Source organism: Somniosus microcephalus, chromosome 14 (genome assembly GCF_052327205.1).
Source record: "Somniosus microcephalus isolate GS21.2 chromosome 14, FLI_Smic_1.0, whole genome shotgun sequence".
In the NCBI taxonomy this organism is placed as follows: Eukaryota; Metazoa; Chordata; class Chondrichthyes; order Squaliformes; family Somniosidae; genus Somniosus; species Somniosus microcephalus.
In genome coordinates, this window is record NC_141000.1 from 94,060,515 (window position 1) to 94,086,565 (window position 26,051).

At 49.5% G+C, this 26,051-nt stretch overlaps 1 protein-coding gene across 16 annotated transcripts in view; it reads left to right on the top strand.

Moving 5' to 3' along the window:
• The window catches only part of abi3bpa (ABI family, member 3 (NESH) binding protein a), a 365,809-nt gene that overhangs the window by 37,329 nt on the left and 302,429 nt on the right, over nt 1-26,051 (top strand). For all 16 annotated transcript variants that reach the window (XM_086006969.1, XM_086006965.1, XM_086006953.1 and 13 more), the window contains exon 2: nt 8,266-8,442. In XM_086006969.1, the coding sequence (XP_085863095.1) occupies nt 8,266-8,442 (177 nt within the window). The remainder of the gene's footprint in view (nt 1-8,265; nt 8,443-26,051) is intronic.

The window sequence follows — 26,051 nt, forward strand, 5'->3', positions numbered from 1 at the left end:
GTTTTCAGGAACCTCTCGAGGTTCGAGTCGTGATCCTGCTGGTTGTGACCGCAGATGGTGACGTTGTCGAGGTAGGGGAAGGTTGCCTGCAAGTGGTGGTCATCGACCATGCGGTCCATCTCCCTCTGGAAGACCGAGACCCCATTCGTCACCCCAAAGGGGACTCTGAGGAATTGGTAGAGGCGTCCGTTCGCCTCGAAGGCGGTGTACGGGCGGTCCTCTGGTCTGATAGGGAGCTGGTGGTACGCTGACTTGAGGTCGATGGTGGAGAACACCCGGTATTGGGCGATTTGGTTCACCATTTCTGATATGCGGGGTAGCGGGTAGGCGTCTAGTAGGGTGTACCTGTTGATCGTTTGACTATAGTCGATCACCATCCGTTTCTTCTCGCTACCCCTTACCACTACCACTTGGGCGCGCCTCGGGCTGTTGCTGCGTTCAATAATGCGCTCTTTCAGTAGCCTGTCTACCTCGGTCGCGATAAACCGCCTGTCCTCCCAGCTGTACCTCCTGCTTTTGGTCGCTATTGGCCGGCAGTTAGGGGTAAGGTTCGCGAATAGCGAAGGTGGCTTTACCTTCAGGGTAGCCAGACCGCACACTGTGAGGGGCGGCTGGGACCCACCGTACTTGAGCGTGATGCTTTGGTGGTTGCACTGGAAATCCAGGCCCAAGATCACGCTCGCACATAGGTTCTTCATGATTAATACTTTAAAATTATCATATACAGTTCCGTTAACGCACAATTGTACCGTGCAGTAACCCAGAATGGTCGATGTCTGGGTTTTATCAGCCATAGAGATGGTACCCTGAGTAGGGACCACCTTTAGGGAGATTTGTTGTGCCAGTTCTGGGTGGATAAAGCTCTCCGTGCTTCCACTGTCAATTAAGCATTTAACCCGGCACCCGTTTACCTCGATGTCCACCATTGATCTGGATAGCGGGTGCGGCCTGGTCTGGTCCACTGTGACCGATGCCACTGTAGGGCCCTGATCGATACAAGATGGCGTCCACGCTGTCTGCTCACAAGATGGCGGACCCCACGAGGTCGGGCAAGATGGCGTCCAAGATGGCCGCTCCCACGGCGCACACGCGGCGGTGGCGGGTTTTCCGGCGGTTGGTTTTCCGGCGGGGTTCCCTCTGCACACCTTCCCGAAGTGCCCCTTCTTACCGCACTTAAAGCAGGTGGTGCCTTTCGCCGGGCACAGGTTTCTGGTGTGCTTTGGCTGCCCGCAGAAGTAGCAGTTGGGTCCCTGACGCATCGCGGCTGTCGTAGGGCTTCTGGGTGGAGAGCGGGGCCCAGCCGGTGTCGGGCTGTCGGGCAGGGAAGATGCCTTCCAAGATGGCGGCGCCCTCGGTGCACACGTGGCGGCGTGGACGGCGCGGGCTGAAGAGTAGGCGTCCGAGTTTCTCTGGGCCACATCCAGGGATCGCGCGGTGTCCGCAGCCTGTTTCAGGTCCAACCCTGTTTTTTCCAGCAGTCTTTGCCGGATGTAAGTGGAGCTGAGGCCTGTGATGAAGGCATCGCGAACAAGCTCGTCAGTGTACACTGCGGCTTTTACATCTCGGCACTTGCAGTCTTTGCCAAGCATTTTCAGGGTGCTTAGGAACTCCTCCACCGATTCCCCAGGTCGCTGTGCGCGGGTAGCGAGCAGGTGCCTAGCATACACCTCATTCGTAGGCTGCTGGTAATGCACCTTTAAGATGTCGCAGGCGGCCAGGTACGTCTCGGCGTCTTGGATGAGGGGGTAAACCCGGTGGCTTACCCAATTCCGCAGAATTCCGAGTCTCATCCTCGCAGCATCCGTAGCGTCTTTGACGGCTGCGGAATTGTCCAGGAAGAATTCCATACACTCAAACCAGTGTCCGAAGCGTGCTGATGCGTCCGGAGCATGTTGATCCAAATCCAAACGTTCGGGTTTCAGGAGTTGATCCATAGTGTTGAAAAATAAGTTAATAAAATTGATGTGCCTCAATAATTCCGAGACTCGAAGTTAGCAGAACAAAAACAAGGCTTTTATTAACTTAGAAAGTAACACGTAAGAGAGAGAGATGTCTTCCTTCTGGAGACTGAGGCCAGACTGAAGCTAGCTTACAAACGGGGCCAGGTATGGGCAGAGCCCTACACACAGCACATTCCAGCACATTCCAGTATACAATACAGCACATTCCAGTACACAATACAATGAGGTCTGGGGGAAGGGAAATGACACTGAAACCGATCTCAGTCACAGGCAGTGGTGAATGGAATATTTCACCACAAGGTTAACAGTGGTTTACCACACCAGCCATTGACTATGCATGATGCCATAATTGTTGCCATTGTTAGTAAAACAAATGAATGTCAATGAGTTATGGTTTAGTCGTTAGAACTGAACTATATTAGGAAAAATATTTATTTTATTTTCCCTCTTACCAATAAAATAGTATTGCTAAATAGTTTTTTTTAGAGAGGTTGAGAATAACTTGAGTCAATTAGGAAGGCTTTGGAAACCAAAATCTGTTGTACAGGATGATTGCACATACCTCAGCACTGATGTCAATGGCAAATTACATCCCTTACGGGAACTTCAGTTGTTGAATTAAGTAAATATTCCAGAGACAACAAGGTTTTAAAATGTTATAACTCTTTAGCTACTTTGTTTTCTTAACACATTTTTATGTGAATAACATTCATCATTTTCTGAAGCACTGTAAAACTCTTGGGACAGCTGCAAGTATGGAGTTTATAGGAGAGAAAAAATTACTTTCCATAACACTCTTAATTTGACAATCGTGGGACTATAAGATGGAAAAAATCTTAAAAGATTTTATTCTGAGGAAAAAAAGTAAATCATTTTTTCAGAATTAAACATAGATGCATTTAAGGGGAAGATAAATAACTACATGAGGGAGAAAGGAATAGAAGGATATGTTGATAGGATGAGATAAAGTAAGGTGAGAGGAGGCTCGTGTGAAGTATAAACACCGGCATAGACCTGTTGGGCTGAATGGATGACCTGAATACTGCTTAATAGAAAACTATTGGATGACATAAAAAATAATTTCAGTGAAGCAATGGAGAGGCATTAAATGCAAGCCCACACATAGCAAAAGGCAAATAATGGGTACATTTGAAAAAGAAAAAGGGAATAAACTCCATAAGCAGGAGCTCTATAATGGTCTATCTATGAAAATAGAAACATATTGGAGTAGACCTGCCAGTCCCAAAAAGAGAAAAAAAATGATTATTAGTCTGGGCACTGACCTACCACCCACCCTCCCCCACTAAAACCATGTTCTGATGAAGGTTCTACACCAGAAATGTCAACCTGCCCCTCCTCTACCTCTCAGAGGCTGGCAGACCCACTCCACATCCCCAACACTTCCTGCTGTAAAGAAAATTGGTGATATAGCTAAAGATTGAAGGTACTAAAGTCAGAGTTTGGACCAGAGGGCTGCAGACTGTCCAGAAGAAAGATGAGACACTGTTTCTGAAGCTCGCACTGGGCCAGATTGGAACAGTGTCGGAACAAAAGACAGAGTGGTCTGAGTGGAAATGGAAGGGGGAGTTAAAGTAGAGAGCCAGAGTGAGCTCAGATTGCTGACCAGAATGCAGGTGTTCAGCAAAGCTGTTTCCTAATCTATGTTTGGTTTTGGTCTCCACAGTGTAGAGGAGACTGTAGCATGAGCAGCAAAGGCAATATACTAGATTACAGGACCTATATGTAAATTGCAGTCTTGCATGGAAGGAGTCCTGGACAATGATGTAAGAGTAGGTCAATGAAAAAGTGTTGCATCTACTGCGGTTGTACGGTAAAGCAGCTTGAAGTGGAGTTGGTGGAAGAGTGGATAAGATACGGTGGACGAATGGTCCCTCTGGAAAGTGGAGATGGAGGGAAAGATGTGCTGGTTGGTGGAATCATATGGAATGAACTGCCCAGGGATGCATTAGAGATGGATAGGGTGGAATTTTTTTAGGGAGAATTGCTTGGGTATTTTAGGGAGTGAGTGATTGACAGGTATTACTTTTTGGAACTGGCCAGGAGGACTACATAGCCTTTTCAGGTTCTGTACTTTCCTATGTTGTAGCTAATGAAATAGTGGAAAATGATCTGACAAATGCAAAGGCTAGTGGGGTGGAAGTTGAGGACAAGTGGGACCCTATTATTGTGAAAGAAAAGGGTGTGGGCAGAGACACGGAATTGGGGCAGGCACATTCAAGGGTTCTGATCACCACTATTGGGGAAAATCAGTAGCTCTGCTGTGGAAGGTAGAGTCATCAAAGCTAATGCGATGGAGATGGAGAATCAGAATGGAATCTTTACAGAGAGTTTGAAGAAGCATAATCCATAGTCTTTGAAGAGCCCATTCTCACATATGGAATGAAAAAAGACCAGGATGGGAAGGGAAGAGTCAATGATGGACCACATGAAGGCAGTATTAAGGGATATGGAGCAAAGACGGGTATATGGAGTTAAGTCACAGATCAACCATGATCTAATTGAATGGCGGAATAGGCTTGAGAAGCGAAAGCACCTACTCCTGTTCCTATGAAAGATGGGTGGAACTTGGAAGCACAGTTAATGAATTTCTCAAGATCAGAGTGAGATTGAACTGAGCATCTTGAATAATAATGTCATGTCATGGAAAGTAACCCATCAAAGGTGAATAATGTAGGTTGTAAGATTAGATATCATTCTAGAGTTTTGCTCAGTTACTTTGGGAGTAAAGGAAGATCTTTACTGCACCTTCCCTCAAGTGATTAAAATCGTTGAGTAAAATTAGTGATAGGGCAAACTATACATGGTCAGTGCAAGAAAGGAATGACCTTTTCTTGTTCCATGCTTTCTTATTTTCTTAAGGACAGCTAGTGTGAGAGGTGTGGCAGTGAGCTCCCTCCTCAGGTCGAGCCATACTATACCTGACTTTGAAGTGCTTGACACTGGCATTGGGTGACATAATGGAAAAAGTGTTCCATTCTCCAACAGTGGTATTTTTCACGAGGGTGAGTTTTGTCTTTAGGCATACTTCCTGCTCAGGCGCCCAGGTTTCTTTGATATCAGCACAGCTGAATGTTGGGAAGGGCCCCACCCTGAGCTATAGTGACCCCTCTCAATAACTTGTTCAGCTCTTTGTCGGTGTGGATGGCGAGCTCCAGGTGGTGGAGGATGATCCTGGACTCCTTGGAGGTTGAATTGGCCCATTTTTTCCCCCGGCCTCCTGAGGCCCCAAAATGGCAGGCCGCAAGCTTGCGCACACTCCCGACTGGAATTGCAACATATTGGCCAAGGAGAAACAAGAGGCGTGCTTCACTCACGCCTGAAGCAGGTGTTAGGCTATTAGGGCCCGAACACCTGCTTCAGGTCCCTACTGCAACTTTGGATTGCCCCCGATGTCTCCCTCCACAACCCCCGATGTCTCCCTGACCCCTGTGATCCGACCCGACCACTTAAGTGTGCGACCTCCTATTGCAGCGCCATCTTCAGTCTATTGAGGTCAGAGGCTCAATATTCTGGGCTCCTCGGACTTCACAATTTGTGCGCAGGGTTACTAACCCGCATTTAACCCCTGTATTGTCGTGGGCCGCCTTGCCCGCCAGCTCCAAGATCTCAGCGGCCAGGTACGTGAGGACAACAGCCAGATGGCCAGGAGCTCCGGCCCCGACAAGTTTCACAGTGATGCAAAGCTTGTAGTATAAATTCTAGACTTGGATCTCAACTTGACTCCAGAGGGGAGCGATGCAAGGTCCCACGAGAAGGCAGTCTCGCACTGCTTGAGTTTGACAGCATATGAAGTACTAGCTAGAGTGCCCGGCGGTGCCGAGGCTTTTTCGAGGGAATGTTGTTGTTGGAAGAGAGAGAGAGAGCGACTGGGGGGGAAGAGAGAGCGACTGGGGGGAAGAGAGAGAGCGACTGGGGGGAAGAGAGAGAGCGACTGGGGGGAAGAGAGAGAGAGCGACGGGGGGAAGAGAGAGAGCGACTGGGGGGAAGAGAGAGAGCGACTGGGGGGAAGAGAGGGGGGGAGAGAGGGGGGGAGGGAAGGGAGGGGAGGGAGGGGGAGGGAGGGAGGGGAGGGGGAGGGAGGGAGGGAGGGGGAGGGCGGGGAAGGGAGGGCGGGGGGAGGGGGAGGGCGGGGAAGGGAGGGGGGAGGGGAGGGAAGGGAGCGCAGGGGGAGGGAGGGGGAGGGGGAGGGCGGGGAAGGGAGGGCGGGGGGGGTGAGGAAGGGAGGGGGGGAGGAAGGGAGGGCAGGGGGGGAGGGCGGGGGGGAAAGAGGGAGGGCGGGGGGCGCCCCCCCCCGAGGTGAAGACCGCCGATTGCGCGCGCAGCAGGAGCTGAGACGCGGCGTCTCTCTCGGCCGGCGGGCCCGGTTGCCAGGGTAACCGTGACGCTGACCAAGCCAGAGAGAGAGACGCCGCGTCTCAGCTGCTCCTGCTGCGCGCGCGGCCCCCCACCCCCCGCCCGAGGGTCGCGGCCCCCCCGCCCCCCCCCGAGGTGAAGACCGCCGATTGCGGCTGTGGGAGACGTGGGCCCGGTTGCCAGGGTAACGCTGGACGCTCAGCAAGCCCCGCCCCCCAGCCAGCCAGAGAGAGACAGCGCGTCTCAGCTCCTGCTGCGCGCGCACCCTAGCGGCGCTGGGCTGAGGCTCGGCCCTCCAGCCTTCGAGTGGGGCCGGGAGGTGCCTAGCTCGGGCGTGGGTGCGGAGGAGACGCCGAGGCTTCTAGGCCTACCTGGAAAAACGGGGAAAGGTAGGAAAATTAATGAGATTAGATAAGTTAATTACTTTCTAAATCATTTTTTTTTAAAACAATATGGCCTAGAAATTGAGTTGACGCCGCGCCAGGGCTTTAGCGCCGGAAATTTAGTGCCGGCGCTAATTCCCTTGCGCACGCCAAAAATTCAGTAGCGCCGCGCCCAGACGGCTGCCGGCGCTACTGGCGGGCGTGAGCGCCTCCCAATGGGCGCTGAGTGCCGAATTGCGGCGCTAATCCGGCGCTGCGGCACCCGATGCGGTGCGGCAGGCTGGGGAAGTGCAGGCCTCCTCCTTCAGTTAAGGAGGAGCTGCCTGCACCCGCCCGCTGTCCGTTCAAATATTGAAAAAATGAGCCCGGCACCTCGGACAAGTGCCGGGCTTGCAGGCCAGACGCATCTGTTCCGCGGGGGGGGGGGTGGAGGAGTCCGGGGAGGGAGGTGCGGGCAGGCAGCCGACGGGAAAGCGGCCGGCCGCCGCGCGACCTTAATGCGCCGGCGCTAACTCGGGGAAGACTCGGTTGCCAGAGTCTTAGTTGCGGCTGCCACGGGCGAGGCGGCCGCAACTGAATTTCGGCGCTGGGGCCCGTCGGCATGGCAACCGGGACGCTGCGCATACCGATGACGTCATCGGTGCCGGCGCAGCGCTACCGGCTTAACGCCGACGGAAGGGCCCCACTCAATTTCCCAACTGGCCATAACTCCGGCGCTAGGCCCTCTAGCGCCTCACATGCGGCGCTAAGGCTACTCAATTTCTAGGCCTATGTGTTTTAAAAGCAACGTTTTTTTTTAAGACGCAGAAAGCGGGAAAAAGAAAGGAAAAGTTTGGAATCAAGATGGCGGCGACTCACCTCGGTTCAGAACGATAAAGCCCGGCCACACACGCACCGATTGGCCCGGCGGCACACGCCAGCAACCTGGCGTACGATTGGTCGAGCTCGAGGTCACTCTGTCGCTAATGAGCGGATAATGAGATGCTAATGAGCGGAATGTTGAAGGTTTTTGGGATACCGCGGGCGCAATTTTAGCCCGGCCGAAACGTAAATACGCTTAAAACCGTCTCGGAAGCGTAAGCTTTCTTTGGAAGTAACGCGCGCGTAGGTACGCCCTGTAACTTTCGAGTGCATACCCATAAGCACACGCGATGACAGACAGATAGATAGACAGATAGACAGACAGAATGACAGAAGTACCGATTTATATATATAGATGATTCCAGCACATTGTCTACTAGGTTTAAAGAGTCCGCCTGGACTTTTATAACTTAACCAGAACTTATTTAAAGGCTACTGCAGTCTTCAGAGCACTGGAGGACTACGTTATCTATGTCGATTGTTGCAGGCTTCAGGCAACAATAGCTTAAATATTTCTCCTGGATAAGTAGATGTGTGCAATAATCTCTAGCTGGTTTATTTATTCCTTAAGGTGTGTGGGTGCTCTTGCCTACATTTATCTCTCTTTTCCTGACTCAGGGGGTTAGTTATGTATTTTTCAAGATTCGAAAATTTCCTTATTTTGTTTCTTTGTGATTTATCCCCAGTTAAAAGACAAAGTTTAAAAGTGCGGATTACTGCAAAGGATGACAGTATTGTATTGCAGTACCTTAGCTCCAGCCCTGCCATCAAGCTTCAAGGCTACGTTCTTGGGTACGGTGGTCGATACTCCAAGCAGAACATCTCACTGCCTGACAATGGGGATCCAATCGAGGTTGATGTTGGTAAGAGCGCTAAGCCATATGTTTCTACTTAAAGCATGGAAAATTAAAACCATACGTGTTGCAGTACAATGACATTTTACGAAAGAAATGTGTGCTCATCACCTCTCCCATTAAACCCACCCATTTCCCTTTCTTTTGGCATCATTCTGGATTTGCTACTTGATTGATGAGGATAAAGTTACTTGGTGGGAAACTCATAAATAAAGTGACAAATGATTTCTGTTTCCTTTGTATTTTAGATGATGTAAAACACAAATCTGCATGAAAGGCGTTGTTTAACAATGTTGACTTTTGAACTTTGATTCAGATTCTTCACTTATTTTGATAATCAAATTATTCTCTGGAAGGAAATACCCCTTGGTGATTTTATTTTTAATGCCAGTTTTTCCTCTGTTTGCTGTGTTTTTCCTGAATGTGAAGTGGGCAAGCAAGCCACTCAGTTGTATCAAAACCGCCACGAAAAGCTATAATAAGAATAAAACTGGATGAACCACCCGGCATCGACTTAGGCACCAGATTCAGACACGACAACAGCACATCCAGCCCAGTCAACCCTGCAAAGTCCTCCTCACTAACATCTGGGGACTTGTGCCAAAATTGGGAGAGCTGTCCCACAGACTAGTCAAACAACAGCCTGACATAGTCAGACTCGCAGAATCATACCTTTCAGCCAATGTCCTCTATTACCATCCGTGGGTATGTCCTTTCCCACCAGCAGGACAGATCCACCAGGGGTGGCGGCACAGTGGTATACAGTCGGGAGCGAGTGGTCCTGGGAGTCCTCAACATTGACTCCAGACCCCATGAAGTCTCATGGCTTCAGGTCAAACATGGGCAAGGAATCCTCCTGTTGATTCATCAGCTGAGGGAGGGCAGTAGATGGTAATCAGTATTCCTCCATGTTGAACACCACTTGGAAGAAGCACTGAGGGTAGTAAGGGCACAGAAGATACTCTGGGTGGGGGACTTCAATGTCCATCGCCAAGAGTGGCTCGGTAGCATCACTACTGACCGAGCTGGTCGAGTCCTGAAGGACATAGCTGCCAGACTGGGCCTGCAGCATGTGGTGAGAGAACCAACACGAGGGAAAAAACCTATTTGATGTCGTCCTCACCAATCTACCTGTCACAGATACATCTGTCCATGACAGTATTGGTAGGAGTGACCACCGCACAGTCCTTGTGGTAATGAAGTCCCGTCTTCACACGGAGAACACCCTCCATCGTGTTGTGTGGCACTACCACCGTGCTAAATGGGATAGATTCAGAACAGATCCAGCAGCTCAAAACTGGGCATCCACGAGGCGCTGTGGGCCATCAGCAGCAGCAGAATTTTATCCCAGCACAATCTGTAACCTCATGGCCCGGCATATCCCTCACTCTATCATTACCATCATGTCAGGAGCAGTACCAGGTGTACCTAAAAATGAGGTGCCAACAAGAGAAAGTCTAACCACCTCCCCTTGACATTCAATGGCATTACCATCGTCGAATCCCCCACCATCACCATTGACCAGAAACTTAACTGGACCAGCCACATAAATACTGTGGCTATAAGAGCAGGTCAGAGGCTGTGTATTCTGCAGCAAGTTACTCACCTCCTGATTCCCCAAAGCCTTTCCACCACCTACAGGGCACAAGTCAGGAGTGTGATGCACTTGCCTGGATGAGTGCAGCTCCAACAACACTCAAAAAGCTCGACATCATCCAGGACAAAGCAGCCCGCTTGATTGGCACCCGATCCACCACCTTAAACATTTACTCGCTCCACCACCGCCGCACCGTGGCTGCAGTGTGTACCATCTACAAGATGCACTGCAGCAACTTACCAAGGCTTCTTCAGCAGCACCTCCCAAACCCACGACCTCTGCCACCTAGAAGGACAAGGGCAGCAGGCGCACGGGAACACCATCACCTGCAAGTTCTCCTCCAAGTCACACACCATCCTTACTTAGAAATATATCGCCGTTCCTTCGTCCTTGGGTCAAAATCCTGGAACTCCCTCCCTAACAGCACTGTGGGAGTACCTTCACCACATGGACTGCAGCGGTTCAAGAAGGTGGCTCACCACCACCTTCTCGAGGACAATTAGGGATGGGCAATAAATGTTGGCCAAGCCAGCAATGCCCACATCCTGCAAATGAATAAAAAAAGTATATTCAAGAGAACACTGACATGAAACGAATGCTAAATGTACGGAATTTACCATAGGATAACTCATCCTACCGTGAGGCCTTGTTATGAGAATACTCTTTCCTGGGAAAATGTTTTACAAGCAGGATAATTTTACAACATGCTTCACGTGTTATAGATGCAATAACAGAAAAGATTAGGTTTGAGGAGATGAAGAATGGCCCATAATTTGCTGCAGCAGGACAATGAATGGCGCCCTTGCCCATCAAATTTCAACAATATTTTGCACCACAAGTTGCTGGAAGTGCGAGTTGTATTTCCTTAACCAATCAGCATGTAGGATTGTGAAATTAACAGTGCAAGGACTGAGATGGAAGTTTAAATTAGAGGGGTGAATTCATTGTCAAATTGGTACTGAAAGAGAAATAGAGAGAAAGAAAAAGTTAAAAAAAGTTTAAATTTTAAATTTTACATTTTTAAAATATCCAACAACAATTAAAACCTGAAGGAATGACTCTCCACACTTGTAATGGTTATTTTTCAGGTTCATTGACACTAATTAACACTAAGCACCAATGTTCCCTCTTATTTTTGGGGATGCACGGCCCCTTTAAGAGTCTGCACGGCCCATTCAAAATACCACGCATGCACGGTTTTTTTTGCATTGAAAAGCCGTCAAGCTGGATGCGCGGGCGGTCGCAAGAGCTGCGCGGCTTAATGGGAACATTGCTTAGCACATCATTAAAAGAATCTCTGACAGCTAATCCAGACTTAATTAAATATGTGCAGACCTTAAATGGCTCCGAAACAGGCTCCATGCATCACTTCAGACCAGCTCTAATGTTCTGTGGCGAGCTTAGATCGTATCTACCGTTCACGTACATTAACTTCACACCGTTCAATGCATTTCAATGATGACCCAAACAGCGAGATGCTGTTTTCACGAAGCCAATGGCGGAGCGTGCATTTCGGACAGCAACTTTTGGAGTTCCGCGTCTGCCCTCACCTGAGGCAGCTGTAGCATTTGCACATAAATGATGGTGAGCACTGTTAGCATCGCCGTTCTTTTGACAGTAAATTATGGGCCAAAATTTTTATAAACCAGATGTTCAGAAAAGCGCTCTTCACTGCTTTTTGTTTTACAACTACCAGTGAGCCAAGAATTAAACATAGAAACATAGGACCAGAAGTAGGCCATTCGGCCCTTCGAGCCTGCTCCACCATTCAGTATGATCATGGCTGATCCTCTATCTCAATACCATATTCCCACTCTCTCCCCATACCCCTTGATGCCTTTTGTGTCTAGAAATCTATCTATCTCCTTCTTAAATATATTCAGTGACTTGGCCTCCACAGCCTTCTGTGGTAGAGAATTCCACAGGTTCACCACCCTCTGAGTGAAGAAATTTCTCCTCATCTCAGTCCTAAATGTCCTACCCCGTATCCTGAGACTGTGACCCCTCGTTCTAGACCCCCCAGCCAGGGGAAACATCCTCCCTGCATCCAGTCTGTCTAGCCCTGTCAGAATTTTATACGTTTCAATGAGATCTGCTCTCATTCTTCTAAACTCTAGTGAATACAGGCCTAGTCGACCCAATCTCTCCTCATAAGACAGTTCTGTCATCCCAGGAATCCATCTGGTGAACCTTCGTTGCCCTCCCTCTATGGCAAATATATCCTTTCTTAGGTAAGGAGACCAAAACTGCACACAGTACTCCAGGTGTGGTCTCACCAAGGCCTTGTATAACTGTAGTAAGACATCCTTGCTCCTGTATTCAAATCCTCTTGCAATGAAGGTCAACATATCATTTGCCTTCCTAACTGCTTGCTGCACCTGTATGTTTGCTTTCAGTGACTGGTGTACAAGGACACCCAGGTCCCTCTGTACATCAACATTTCCCAATCTATCACCATTTCAATAATACTCTACCTTTCTGCTTTTCCTACCGAAGTGGATAACTTCACATGTATCCACGTTATACTGCATCTGCCATGTATTTGCTCACTCACTCAACTTGTCTAAATTGCCTCGAAGCCTCTTTGCATCCTCAAACTAAGGTGATGAAGTGTCTGATTATCGGTTTGTAAGTACTATACATTTTCATTTAATCCTAATTTAGCAGGTTGATATTGTCAATTGAAGTGTTGAACATTAAAGTCCTAAATGAATTTCCAGCTTGAGGAGCTATCATTTTCTGATTATACATATTGGGCCAGAAATTCCAGAACGGGGCTTGCAGCGCATGCAAGCCCCGTATTTGCACTTACCCCGCGCTCGTTCCGATCAGCTTCTGGGACGCCTGAACTTGCAGAAATAGAAAGCACATTCCCGGGCAGTGTATGACGTCACGCCGCCCAGGAGTGCAGCCAGCGCGGAGCCAGAAGCGTGCAGTGTAAGTGAGACACGCCCCTTGAGGTCTCAGTTTCACTGGACACGCCCCCAATGTGTCTGTCAAGCTGCTAGGCATTTTTACATGCAAAGCAGCAGTTTAAATAGGTTTTTGGAAGTTTTTTTAAGATTTTGGTAACTTTTATAAACTTTTCAAAATGTTTACATTATTTTGAGTACTCTGAAGTAGTTTTAAAGAGAATTAAAGCAATTTAAAGACTTTTAAAAGCCCTAAAAGAATTTTTTAAATTCCATTTATTTATTTAGCAATGTCGTCGTCATACATGTCTTCACACTGTTCCCTTTGGGGAACTGTATGAAGTGGTGGAAGGATTTATGGCCGTGATTAACGCTCATTCCGTGACCGTAACCATCTTTGAACCAGCCATTAGGGCGGTTAGTCCTATGGCGGGAGGGTTTTACGGGCTCCCACAAGCTATACAAGGAGGGGGGCCACCCACACCCACGGACGCAAATATCCCACTGGATGTCAACCCAGAATTTGGAGCCGGAGCTCCGACTCCACTTGCCGGGACTGCCTGGAGCGGGGTTCGAAACCCTACCCTGATCTGGCCCAGCGGCGGGGATCCTACCGCTATGACAAAGGCCCAATCCGATTAGCTACTTAAAATGGCAGCATAGGGCTCCAGTCACGGGGAGGGAAAAGGCGCAGGAAACGTATGGGTGTCACCTTTTGTGCGGAGTGGGCCTTTTGCATAGCAGTAAGCATCCCCGCCGCTGGGCCAGAAGGAGTAGGGTTTTGAACCCCGCTCCAGACAGTCCCGGCAAGTGGAGTCGGAGCTCCAACTATAAATTCTGGGTGGACATCCAGCGGGATACTTGCGTCCGTGGGTGTGGGTGGCCCCCCCTCCTTGTATAGCTTGTGGGAGCCCGTAAAACCCTCCCGCCATAGGACTAACCGCCCTAATGGCTGGTTCAAAGATGGTTACGGTCACGGAATGAGCGTTAATCACAGCCATAAATCCTTCCACCACTTCATACAGTTCCCCAAAGGGAACAGTGTGAAGACACGTATGACGGCGACATTGCTAAATAAATAAATGGATTTTTAAAAATTCTTTTAGGCCTTTTAAAAGTATTTCAATTGCTTTAATTATCTTTAAAACTACTTCAGATTACTCAAATTAATGTAAACATTTTAAAAAGTTTGTAAAAGTTACCAAAATCTTCAAAAAACTTCCAAAAACCTATTTAAACTGCTGCTTTGCATGTAAAAATGCTTAGCAGCTTGACAGAAACATTGGGGGCGTGTCCAGTGAAACTGAGATCTCAAGGGGCGTGTCTCACTTACACTGCACGCTCCTGGCTTCGCGCTGGCTGCACTCCTGGGCGGCGTGACGTCACACGCTGCCCGGGATTCTTATTTCTCTTTCACCAAGTGCAGGCGTCCCTGGAGCTGATCGGCAGGAGCGCGGGGTAAGTGGAAATACGGGGCTTGCGCGCGCTGCAAGCCCCGTTCTGGAATTTCTGGCCCGTTATTATTGACATGTAAAATGTTGGCCCAGTAATTCCCTTCCAAATGCGCTAGTACGGTCGGGGTACTTACGCATCTGGCCGGATGAAATGCCGGTTTTCAGCATGCACAGTGCATGTGGGGAAAACCGGCATTTCCTGTCCTCTGAACGAAGGGGTTCAGAGGCAGAACGCGTGCGACTGCACAGGCAGCGCGTGCGCAGTATAATTCGCCTCTTTCCTTAATGCTTTCAGTGAGGTCAAGTCATTACAACTTACACATGAAAAAAGCATGGGTGCAGTTGCTCCAGAGGCTGCGGAGGAAGATATTTCTTATTGTGGAGCTTCTGAAAGTATGTATGTCTGTATATATTCCTTTGCGTGTTATGTATATATACCTTTAATTATGTGTATGAATGTATTATTTAATTATGAATTTCAGAGAAAGTAACTTATTGGAAAATCATAATTAAAAATATACATTCATACACATTAGTAAAGGAATATAAAACATACATACATATACATAAAGGAATATATGTGGACATACATACATAACTCATTCTCACATTCCATTCACACAGCCACAATTGCTCCTTCTACCTACCGTTCTGAAAACCCGTTTAAAAAAAAATTAAAGTTTAAAACTTACCTAAAATTTCTTAAAATAACTTCCCTCCCTTTCCCAAACCTAAATATTGAATTTCATAAGCTCCTCCATAAAATATATCTCCTTCCCCAGCCAATGAACAACTTTACACTTGCTTTTTTCAAGTGTAAGTTCTAGGGACTTAACCTCACTGAATCCATCAGTGAAATCTACAAAGTTCACTGCGCAAGCGCTGCCTGTGCAGTCGCACGCGCTGTGAATAGACCTCGGGTCTGGAAATGCCGGTGTTCCCCGCATGCGCTGTTCCTGATGAACGCCGGCATTTCCAACGGCCAGATGCGTGAGTACACCCACCGTACTCACGCTTCTGGCCGCGAATTTCTGGGCCAATGGCTCAATACATGCTGGCTCATCTTGAAGTAAGCTAAGGAATTTGATATACGGCACAGAAACAGGCCATTCATCCCAACCAGTCCATGCCAGCATTTATGCTCCACTCGAGCCTCCTCCCGTCTCTCCTCATCTAACTCTATCAGCATAACCCTCTATTCCCTTCTCCCTGATATGCTTGTCTAGCCGCCCCTTAAATGCATCTATACTATTCGCCTCAACCAATCCCTGTGGTAGCGAGTTCCACATTCTCACCACTCTCTGGGTAAAGAAGTTTCTTCTGAATTCCCTATTTGATTTCTTGGTGACTATCTTATATTGATGGCCTCTAGTTATTCTCTTCCCCACAAGTGGAAACACTCTCTGTGTCTACTCTATCAAAACCTTTCATAATTTAAAAAACCTCTATTAGATCACCCCTAAGCCGTCTCTTTTCAACCCAGATTGTTCATCCTTTCTTGATAGGTATACCCTCACAGATCTTCGAAGGCCTGCAACATCATTTCAAGTTATTTGGATTAGTGATCAGCATTTTCTGTTAGGTCTCAGCTGTGGCTCAATTGGTAGCACTCTCGCCTCTGAGTCAGAAGGTTGTGGGTTCAAGTCCCACTCCAGAGACTTGAACACAAAAATCTAGGCTGACACTCCAGTGCAGTACTAAGGGAGTGCTGCACTGTCGGAGGTGCTGTCTTTCAGATGAGACGTGAGGCCCCGTCTGCTCTCTCAGGTGGACGTAAAAGATCCCATGGCACTATTTCGAAGAGCAGAGGAGTTATCTCCGGTGTCCTGGCCAATATTTATCCCTCAATCAACATCACTAAACCAGATTAGCTGGTCTTTATTACACTGCTATTTGTGGGAGCTTGCTGTACTCTAACTGGCTGCTGCATTTCCTACATTACAATGGTGACTACACTTCAAATGTACTTCATTGGCTGTAAAGTGCTTTGGGACGTCCTGAGGTCATGATAGGCGCTATATAAATGCAAGTATTTATCAATGATTTAATAAGACTTCCCAAACACAATACAGGAAACTTTGTGCTATCCGGCACCGACGGGCCCGAGCTGTTGCCGTTCCCTCAAAACTGCCGGACACACCAGCGTTGATGTTGAAGCATACGGAGCTTTTCATCTCCGTATCTGACAACAAACACTGTTGCTTAGCAACAGCTTCTAAACAGTCGGCCCGTACCTTGGAAGCGTCTCTCTGAAGCTGTTGCTAAGCTACAGAGACTTTGCAGAGCCTGACTGTTGGAAAAAAAAGCCACGAGAAGAAAAAAAACCTAACAAAACGGCTCCTGATTTTTGCCGGTGGCTCGAGCTTGCCGGACATTTAGCCTCCGGATAACACACAGTTTCCTGTAATTAGTTAACAAAATCCAGCCAACTTAACGGTCGTGTGGCCCAGTGGAACACCCATGCAGTGGGCCACAGAACGAGTTCTGTTCTTAGTACAATACGTTGATGGTCAGATTCTTTTGTATCCTTGTAGTATCAACAGATAAAATCAATAAACAGTAAATGAGAATGAGTAAGAAATATGCTTTGCATGGAGAATACAGGTGGTAGTTTCTGTCGGTTTTGATGAAGTTTGGTGCTTTATGCAGTAACTATTTAAAAAGAAAATCCTCCCTTCTAATTAACATCAGAGCACACTAAGAATCTCTGTTGTATGGAATCTGTACATTAGTGGAATGGGTAATCATTCCCAGCTGAAAGTTTGGATCTTCCAGCTTGAAGTCGGGAATTATTTTTGGAGAACTGAATCGCTACACGTGGCTTACAAGAATGGCTGGATTGCATATATAAATCTTGTAAAAACAAAATTCTATAATTTCTAAGATTAAGGGTAATAACAGCATTGTTAGAGGAAACGTAATACCAGTTATAGCAATTTGCTTAAAATGGGTAGTCAAATAAGAGCAATGAAAATGCTTCGAGATGTTTTTAAATGTTATTTTTAACTCGGGCTCAGGAATAATTGTAATAATGACTCAAGCCTGGTGATGTGCTGAGTATGCAATGTATTCAGATTCATAGTGCCAATGGGGCTTTGGCCAATCAATTATCAAGAGAAAAATATATTTTCTGAAATAAATTAAAATGTTCTACAGCTAATACTGAGCTTATATTCAATAAAACTGTTTCTTGGTTAGATTCTACATTGTTCAACAGAACTTTGAGTATTTTTACATAATTTCCAACAGAAATTATGTTTGTTTTTCTGCTCAGAGTAGTCAAAACATTGACAGATGGAAGATTAAGTCAAATCTGTAAAGTTATTCTCTTTTTCCAGTGCTGGAACAGGGAATCGTGTGAATGCATAAGGTCACACTGGGACATGTGTGCAGCAAATTCATAACAAATAGCAAATCCCTAGCAACCACTTCTATTAAGGGTGTGTTAATGGCTTAAGGATTAAAATGTAAGATGAATATTTGAAGTGTAACTTTACATTTATGCCTTATCTTTTGACATTAATTGGTTCAATTCAACCCCCCCTTGTAAATTGGCGAAATGACGGTGGTTGATCTCCTATTTCTTAAAGCGCTAGTAAATTCTGAATCCAAATCATACATTTTGAGCAACAATTTAAATTCTTTCAGCTACCAATGCAAATTGGACCCGCTGATTCAAAAAGATATGAATAAATAAGTAAACATAAAAAAGCACCAATGATCATTCATAATATCTATATATATAAAACAGTAGGGCCTAGAAATTGAGTTGCCTTAGCGCCGCTTTTGAGGCGCTAGAGGGACTAGCGCCAGAGTTATGGCCAGTTCAAAAATTCCCTGGGGCCCTAAAGCGGCGTTGCACCGGTAGCGCTGCGCCGGCACCGATGACGTCATCGGTGTGCGCAGCGTCCCGGTTGCCATGCCGACGGGCCCCAGCGCCGAAATTCAGTTGCGGCTGCCTCGCCCATGGCAGCCGCAACTAAGACTCTGGCAACAGAGTCTTACATGACTTTGCGCCGGCGCATTAAAGGCCCCGCGGCGGCCGGGCCGCTTCCCGCCGGCCGCCTGGCCGCAGCTCCCTCCCCGGACTTCCCCCCCCCCCCCCCGGAACAGAAGCAAGCCCGGCACTTGTCCGAGGTGCCGGGCTCATTTTTAAAAAGATTTTCGCGGGCCGCGGCCGGGTGCAGCCAGCTCCTCCTTAAGGGAAGGAGGAGGCCTGCACTTCCCGAACCTGCCGCACCGCAGCGGGAGCCGCAGCGCCGGAATAGCGCCGAAATTCAGTGCGTAGCGCCAGTTTTCAGGCGCAAACAGCTCTCAGCAGCGCCGGCAGCCGTTTGGGCGCAGAACTATTGAATTTTGGGCCCGACCAGCGCGACTTAGATCCGGCACTAACTTCCGGCGCTAAAGCCCTGGCTGCGCCAAAACTCAATTTCTAGGCCAAGGTCTCTCTGTCTGTCTCTCTGTCTGTCTCTCTGTCTGTCTCTCTGTCTGTCTCTCTGTCCGGCTATACAATCAAAAGTTATAAAGCGTGCCTACACATATGTTATATCAAAAGAAAGCTTATCATTAGGGGACTCTCATAGGCATATTTACTTTTGGTCGGACAAAAATTCTGCCGATGGTATCCAAAAAACGTTCAAAATTCCGCTCATTATCCGCTCGGGAGGGCGGGGGACGGGGCTCGGGAAGGGGGGGAAGGGTTACCCCGGCAACCGGCCCGGCCGTCTCTCACAGCCTCAAGCCGGCTCATGCCCGTTCCCGGGACTTGGCACCAATTGCGGCCGCGGGCCACTCACCCTCTCTCCTTCCCTCTGTCTCTCAATTTCAATTCAATTCAATTCAAATCGCTTTATTGGCATGACAAGGTACATCTTATGTTGCCAAAGCATCGAAAAACATTTATGGTTGAACACATAAAGGCAGATCTATCCATACAGTGTATAAACAGATATATCCCTGAGTGTATAAATATACATTCATATAATTTGTATATACTCTTTTCTTAGATTTAATGGTTGTCCCTCTGTTTATGGCAAGCTGTAACATAGTGTGCCACTAGGGTTACACAATTTCTCTGTTCCCCTAGTAGGTATGGGAGTTTTTGGTCGTCATTCAAATTTCTGAATTCAGGGCATATTTTTGTGAATTTTGGGTAGAAATTCTCCCTTATGCCCTGATATTTTCCACAAGCTGTGAGGAAGTGCATCTCTGTCTCCACCACTCCCTGACTGCAGTGAGAGCATATCCTGTCCTCTCTTGGCAGCCGGGTCTGCCTGTGTCTGCCATTTCGATGGCCAGGCTATGTTCACTAAGTCTGTACATGTCAAGGTTTTTCTCAGTTTGCTATCCTTTCTCTCCTCCCTCTCCCCCGTCCCCTCCCCCTCCCCCTCCTCTCCCCCCCTCCCCTCCCTCCCCTCCCTCCCTCCTCCCCCTCTCCTCTCCCCCCTCTCCCCCTCCCCCCTCCCTCCTCTCTCCCCTCTCTCCCCCCTCCCCCCTCTCCCTCTCTCTCCCCCTGCCTCACCCTCTCTCTCTCCCCCTCTCTCTCTCCCCCTCTCTCTCTCCCCCCTGCCGCACCCTCTCTCTCTCCCCCCTCCTCCCCCTCTCACTCTCCCCCCCTCCCTCCCCCTCTCTCTCTCCCCTCCCTCCCCCTCTCTCTCTCCCCTCCCGCCCCCTCTCTCTCTCTCCCCCTCCCTCCCACTCTCTCCCCCCTGCCTCACCCTCTCTCTCTCCCCCCTCCCTCCCCCTCTCTCTCTCCCCCCTCCCTCCCCCTCTCTCTCTCCCCCCTCCCTCCCCCTCTCTCTCTCCCCCTTCCTCCCCCTCTCTCTCTCTCCCCCTTCCCTCCCCCTCTCTCTCTCCCCCTTCCCTCCCCCTCTCTCCCTCTCCGCCTCCCTCTCCCCCTCCCTCCCCCTCTCTCTCTCCCCTCTCTCTCCCCCCTCCTCCCCTCTCTCTCTCCCACTCGCTCTCTCCCCCCTCTCCCTCTCCCCCCTCCCTCCCCCCCTCCCTCCCCCTCTCTCTCTCCCCCCTCCCTCCCCCTCTCTCTCTCTCTCTACCCCTCCCTCCCCCTCTCTCTCTCCCCCCTCCCTCCACCTCTCTCTCTCTCCCCCCTCCCTCCCCCTCTCTCTCCCCCCTCCCTCCCCTCTCTCTCTCCCCCCTCCCTCTCTCCCCGTCCCTCCCATCCCTCCCCGCTCTCTCTCCCCCCTCTCTCCCCCCTCCCTCCCCCTCTCTCTCCCCCTCCCTCCTCCTCTCTCTCTCTCCCCCTCGCTCCCCCTCTCTCTCTCTCTCCCCTCCCTCCCCCTCTCTCCTTCTCTTCCCCCCTCCCTCCCCCCTCTCTCTCTCCCCCCTCTCTCTCTCCCCCCTCCCTCCCCTCTCTCTCTCCCCCCTCCCTCCCCCTCTCTCTCTCCCCCCTCCTCTCTCGCTCCCCCTCCCTCCCCCTCTCTCGCTCCCCCACCCTCCCCTCTCTCCCCTCCCCCCTCCCCCTCTCTCTCTCCCTCCTCCCCTCTCTCTCTCCCCCTCCCTCCCCCTTTCTCTCTCCCCCTCCCTCCCCCTTTCTCTCTCCCCCTCCCTCCCCCTTTCTCTCTCCCCCTCCCTCCCCCTCTCTCTCCCCCTCCCTCCCCCTCTCTCTCTCCCCTCCCTCCCCCTCTCTCTCCCCCTCCCTCCCCCTCTCTCTCTCCCCCTTTCCCTCCCCCTCTCTCTCTCCCCCTCCCTCCCCCTCTCTCTCTCCCCCCTCCCTCCCCCTCTCTCTCTCCCCCTCCCTCCCCCTCTCTCTCCCCCCTCCTCTCCCTCTCTCTCTCCCCCTCCCTCCCCCTCTCTCTCTCCCCCCTCCCTCCCCCTCTCTCTCTCCCCCTCTCTCTCTCCCCCCTTCCCTCCCCCTCTCTCTCTCCCCCTACCTTCCCCCTTCTCCCCGCCCCCTCCCTCCCCCTCTCTCCCCGCCCCTCCTCCCCCTCTCTGCCCGCCCCCTCTCTCCCTGCCCCCTCCCTCACCCTCTCTCTCCCCTCTCTCTGCCCCCTCCCCCTCCCTTCCCTCCCTCCCTCCCTCCCCCTCCCTCTCTCCTCCCTCCCCCTCCCTCTCTCTCTGCCCCCAGTCTCTCTCTGCCCCCAGTCTCTCTCTCCCCCAGTCTCTCTCTCCCCCCAGTCTCTCTCTCCCCCCCCAGTCTCTCTCCCCCCAGTCTCTCTCCCCCACCAGTCTCTCTCTCCCCCCAGTCTCTCTCTCTCTCCCCCAGTCTCTCTCCCCACTCTCTCTCTCTCTCTCCCCCAGTCTCTCTCTCTCTCTCTCCCCCAGTCTCTCTCTCTCCCCCAGTCTCTCTCTCTCTCTCCCCCAGTCTCTCTCTCTCTCCCCCAGTCTCTCTCTCTCTCTCTCTCTCCCCCAGTCTCTCTCTCTCTCTCCCCCAGTCTCTCTCTCTCTCTCTCCCCCAGTCTCTCTCTCTCTCTCTCTCCCCAGTCTCTCTCTCTCTCTCTCTCTCTCTCCCCCAGTCTCTCTCTCTCTCCCCCAGTCTCTCTCTCTCTCCCCCAGTCTCTCTCTCTCTCCCCCAGTCTCTCTCTCTCTCCCCAGTCTCTCTCTCTCTCCCCCAGTCTCTCTCTCTCTCCCCCAGTCTCTCTCTCTCCCCAGTCTCTCTCTCTCTCCCCCCAGTCTCTCTCTCTCTCTCCCCCCCCAGTCTCTCTCTCTCTCTCCCCCCAGTCTCTCTCTCTCTCTCCCCCTGTCTCTCTCTCTCTCTCTCCCCCCAGTCTCTCTCTCTCTCTCCCCCCCCCCCCCAGTCTCTCTCTCTCTCTCCCCCAGTCTCTCTCTCTCTCTCCCCCCAGTCTCTCTCTCTCTCTGTGATGAAATATTCCATTCATCACTGCCTGTGACTGTGGTCGGTTTCAGTGTCATTTCCCTTCCCCCAGTCCTCATTGTATTGTTTATTGGAATGTGCTGGAATGTGCTGTGTGTGTAGGGCTCCGCCCATACCTGGCCCCTTTTGTAAGCTAGCTCAGTCTGGCCTCAGTCTCCAGAAGGAAGATACCTCTCTCTCTTATGTGTTACTTTCTAAGTTAATAAAAGCCTTGTTTTGTTTCGCTAACATCGAGTCTCGGAATTATTGAGGCACATCACTCTCTCCCCAGTCTCTCTCTCTCTCTTCTCCCCCAGTCTCTCTCTCTCTTATCTCCCCCAGTCGCTCTCTCTTCTCCCCCAGTCGCTCTCTCTCTTCCCCCCGTCGCTCTATTTCTTCCCCCAGTCGCTCTCTCTTCCCCCCCAGTCGCTCTCTCTCTTCGCCCCAGTCGCTCTCTCTCTTCCCCCCCGTCGCTCTCTGTCTTCCCCCCAGTCGCTCTCTCTCTTCCCCCCAGTCGCTCTCTCTCTTCCCCCAGTCGCTCTCTCTCTTCCCCCAGTCGCTCTCTCTCTTCCCCCAGTCACTCTCTCTCTTCCCCCCAGTCACTCTCTCTCTCTCTTCCAACAACAACATGCCCTCAAAAAAGCCTCAGCACCGCCGGGCACTCCAGCTAGTAATTAATAAATAGATTGATATGTATTACATTAGATTGAGACAAAATAGTTATGCTATAATATTTACATTATTGCTAAACTAAAATATACAAACATTAAAGCGCTTCAATATTTGTCACATGAGTTTTGCATTTTGGTGAAAAATCTTTTGGGGAAAAATTCAGTTGCTTTGCGCCTCCTATTAGTGCCCTATGAGGGCACTAATGGGGCGCAAAGCAACTAGCGCTCGGGCGCGGTGATATTTGCGCCGCTCGCGAAATTGACCCAACATTTTGCAGCGGTGTTAAACACTACCGGCACGATCTCCTGTGCCCGCAGATCGTGATGGCAGTCGAGCGTGCAACACCCCGGTAGTGCCCCGGACCGGATATTGAGTGGCGCCCCCTGCCTTACCACCTGCCGCTAGCAACGACAGGTTGAGGGGAGCGTTTTGCAGTCGGGAAGGGACTGGGGGAGCGCTATTTAAAGGCGACCACTTCCTGCCTTTTTTTGCCGGCGACATTTTGCACCACGCATTCTGAGAGAGAGAGACTTCTGGAGAGATTCAACGCTGTGTGAAGGAGTTTTGGGTACTGAGCAGCACTTTGCAGGTTCATTTTGATTTGACCTTCCTTGCATTGATTTAGAAGAGACTATGGGGCTGCACTCTGAGCTCTTTCCCTGGGCCTCTCCATTGTTCTTTCCAGCAGATTTGATGTACAGGTCTCTCCAGGCCGAGATTCAAGGCTGCAATGAGCAGGGTGTGGATGGAGAGCAAAATCGACCCTCCCCTTTAAGAACAGTATGTCTGTGTTCCATTGCTGACTGGCATCACATGAGCTTCACCAGCGCTCTGAGTTAGCGCCTCGTTCCTCGGCGTTAGCACCTTAAGAGAGGTGTGTAGCGCCTGATTTAATGCTCCAATCACCTCCAGGGGCGATAGAAGCCAAGTTGCAGTCGGAGGCGATAATTAGCGCCAGGCGCTAAACTTTGCGCCCGGCCGATAATTGCGCCCCAAACGTGGCGATACCGAATTTCTCCCCCTTTAACTTCTTAGACAACTTTAGTCCTTTTATCTTACCTAGGGTTTATTAAAGGTTATCACTTCAGCAACAGCACTGATATTTATTAAACAAATGCAGAACATATAACAGTGACTTGCATGACAAAAATGAAGTTCTTGCTATCTTTGCAAGTGTGAAAGTGTTCTAATGTCCCCATGTACTTCACGCATTGCGGTCTACAGCGGAAACACTTGTGAGAATATCCAATGTGTCACCTCCTTCATAACTCATACCAGCTACTGAGCCAAGAAATGGATCTGAGAGTTTAAACTGAACTGAATCCTAGTGGTGGAGTCAACATATTACTCAGTTAGCCAACTTCAGTTGCCAAATCCTGCTAGAATTTATGAGCCAATAATATTACCACAAATTCACAGTTCCTGTGCAAAGCTTGCCCAATGACTTAATTCTCATTAAAGTAATGGAATGGATGTCATCGAGTGTTAGCTTTGTACAGGATCCTCAATTGCATCATTAAACCACAATTCATATACTTAAAATTGTGTGTCAGCATGTGACCTACATAAATAACTAAGGAATACTCTGAACAGAGGAAATAGTCATAAAATCATGTACATATAGGCGTCACACAACAGTGAATAGAACACCGAACACAATTTTTTAAGGTACTTACCCTGTATCACCCACAGTTGATAGGTTATGCAGGAGATTTTTATTCATTCACAGGCAAGGCTAGCATTTATTGCCCATCCCTAATTGCCCTTAACTAAGTGGCTTGCTAGGCCATTTCAGAGGGCTGTTAAGAGTCAACCACATTGCTGTGGGTTTGGAGTCACATATAGGCCAGTCCGGGTAAGGACGGCAGATTTCCTTCCCTAAAGGACATTAGTGAACCAGATGGGTTTTTACAACAATCCGATAGTTACATGGTCCCCATTACTGATACTAGCTTTAAATTCCCCAGCTGGTGGGATTTGAACTCATGTCTCTGGATAATTAGTCCAGGCCTCGGGATTACTAGTCCAGTAACATAACCATTATGCTACTGTACCCTACAAGGAGACTTGCTCCAACGCCTCCTCTAATGCTACTCATGACAGCTATTTGGAGGTGGGCAAAAGAAGCTTCATGATAGCTATGTCTCCAATTTTCTCTCCCTGTGAGGAAGAAAATAATCTCTGTTTACCTCAACCCAATGACGTGGCTGACATTGGAAAATCATCAGAGTTGGACATTAAGCCTGTGCATCAGCACTCCATGGTGCTTTATGTTAGAGTACCAATACACTACCACACACCTTCCCTACATACAACTATTCTACATAATTTGGTTCAGTTTTGCTACCAAGCTCCAATTCTGAGCTAATTGACTCGCTCTTGTAATCAAGGTTAGTCAACTGGGTAGTGCTGTGAGATAGAATGCTGTTACATTACCTCTGGGACTTTGAATTTGAGTCTGGCCTAGCTGATAAGATTAAATGTCTCCCCTATTTGATGGGGGTACAAATCCTAAATAAAATGATTCTGGTCAGTGTTAATCAAATAATTTCTTGTTTAGCACTACAAGTCACCAACTGGGGTCACAGAACTATAGAATGTCACAACACAGAAACAGGTCATTCTGCCCATCATGTCTGTGCCAGTGTTTTTCTCCACATGAGCCACCTACCCTAATCCCACTTCCCTGCTTGCTGCTTATACCTTTCAATATTCCTCTTTTTCAAGCAACTATCTCATTCCCTTCAACAATGACTGGTAGCAGTTAATTTCACCTTCTAATCACCCTCTGAGCAAATATTTTTTTCTAACCCCCTACCTTTTAGTTCTTTTTATCATTACCTTAAATATACTGGGCTGGATTTTCCCAGGTCCCACCCGCACGGTGCAGGGGGACCCGGGAGATGGCGGGAAACCCAGGATTTTGGGTTTCCCGGCACTCTGTGGCATTTTAACTCCACAGCATGTGTGCGACGTAAAGGGCGGGTTGCCTGCCCGGGAGTCAGCCTGATTGACAGGCTGACTTCCAGTCGGGTGGGGAACGTGGACCAGGAGCCCACAGGACAAGGTAATTGCTGGGCTCGGGATGGTTTGGGGGGGGGTGGGGGTCCGATCCTTGACCAAGAGGCCGAGTCGCGGGGTGGAGGCGGGTTGGGGTCGGGTTTTACATTTGTACA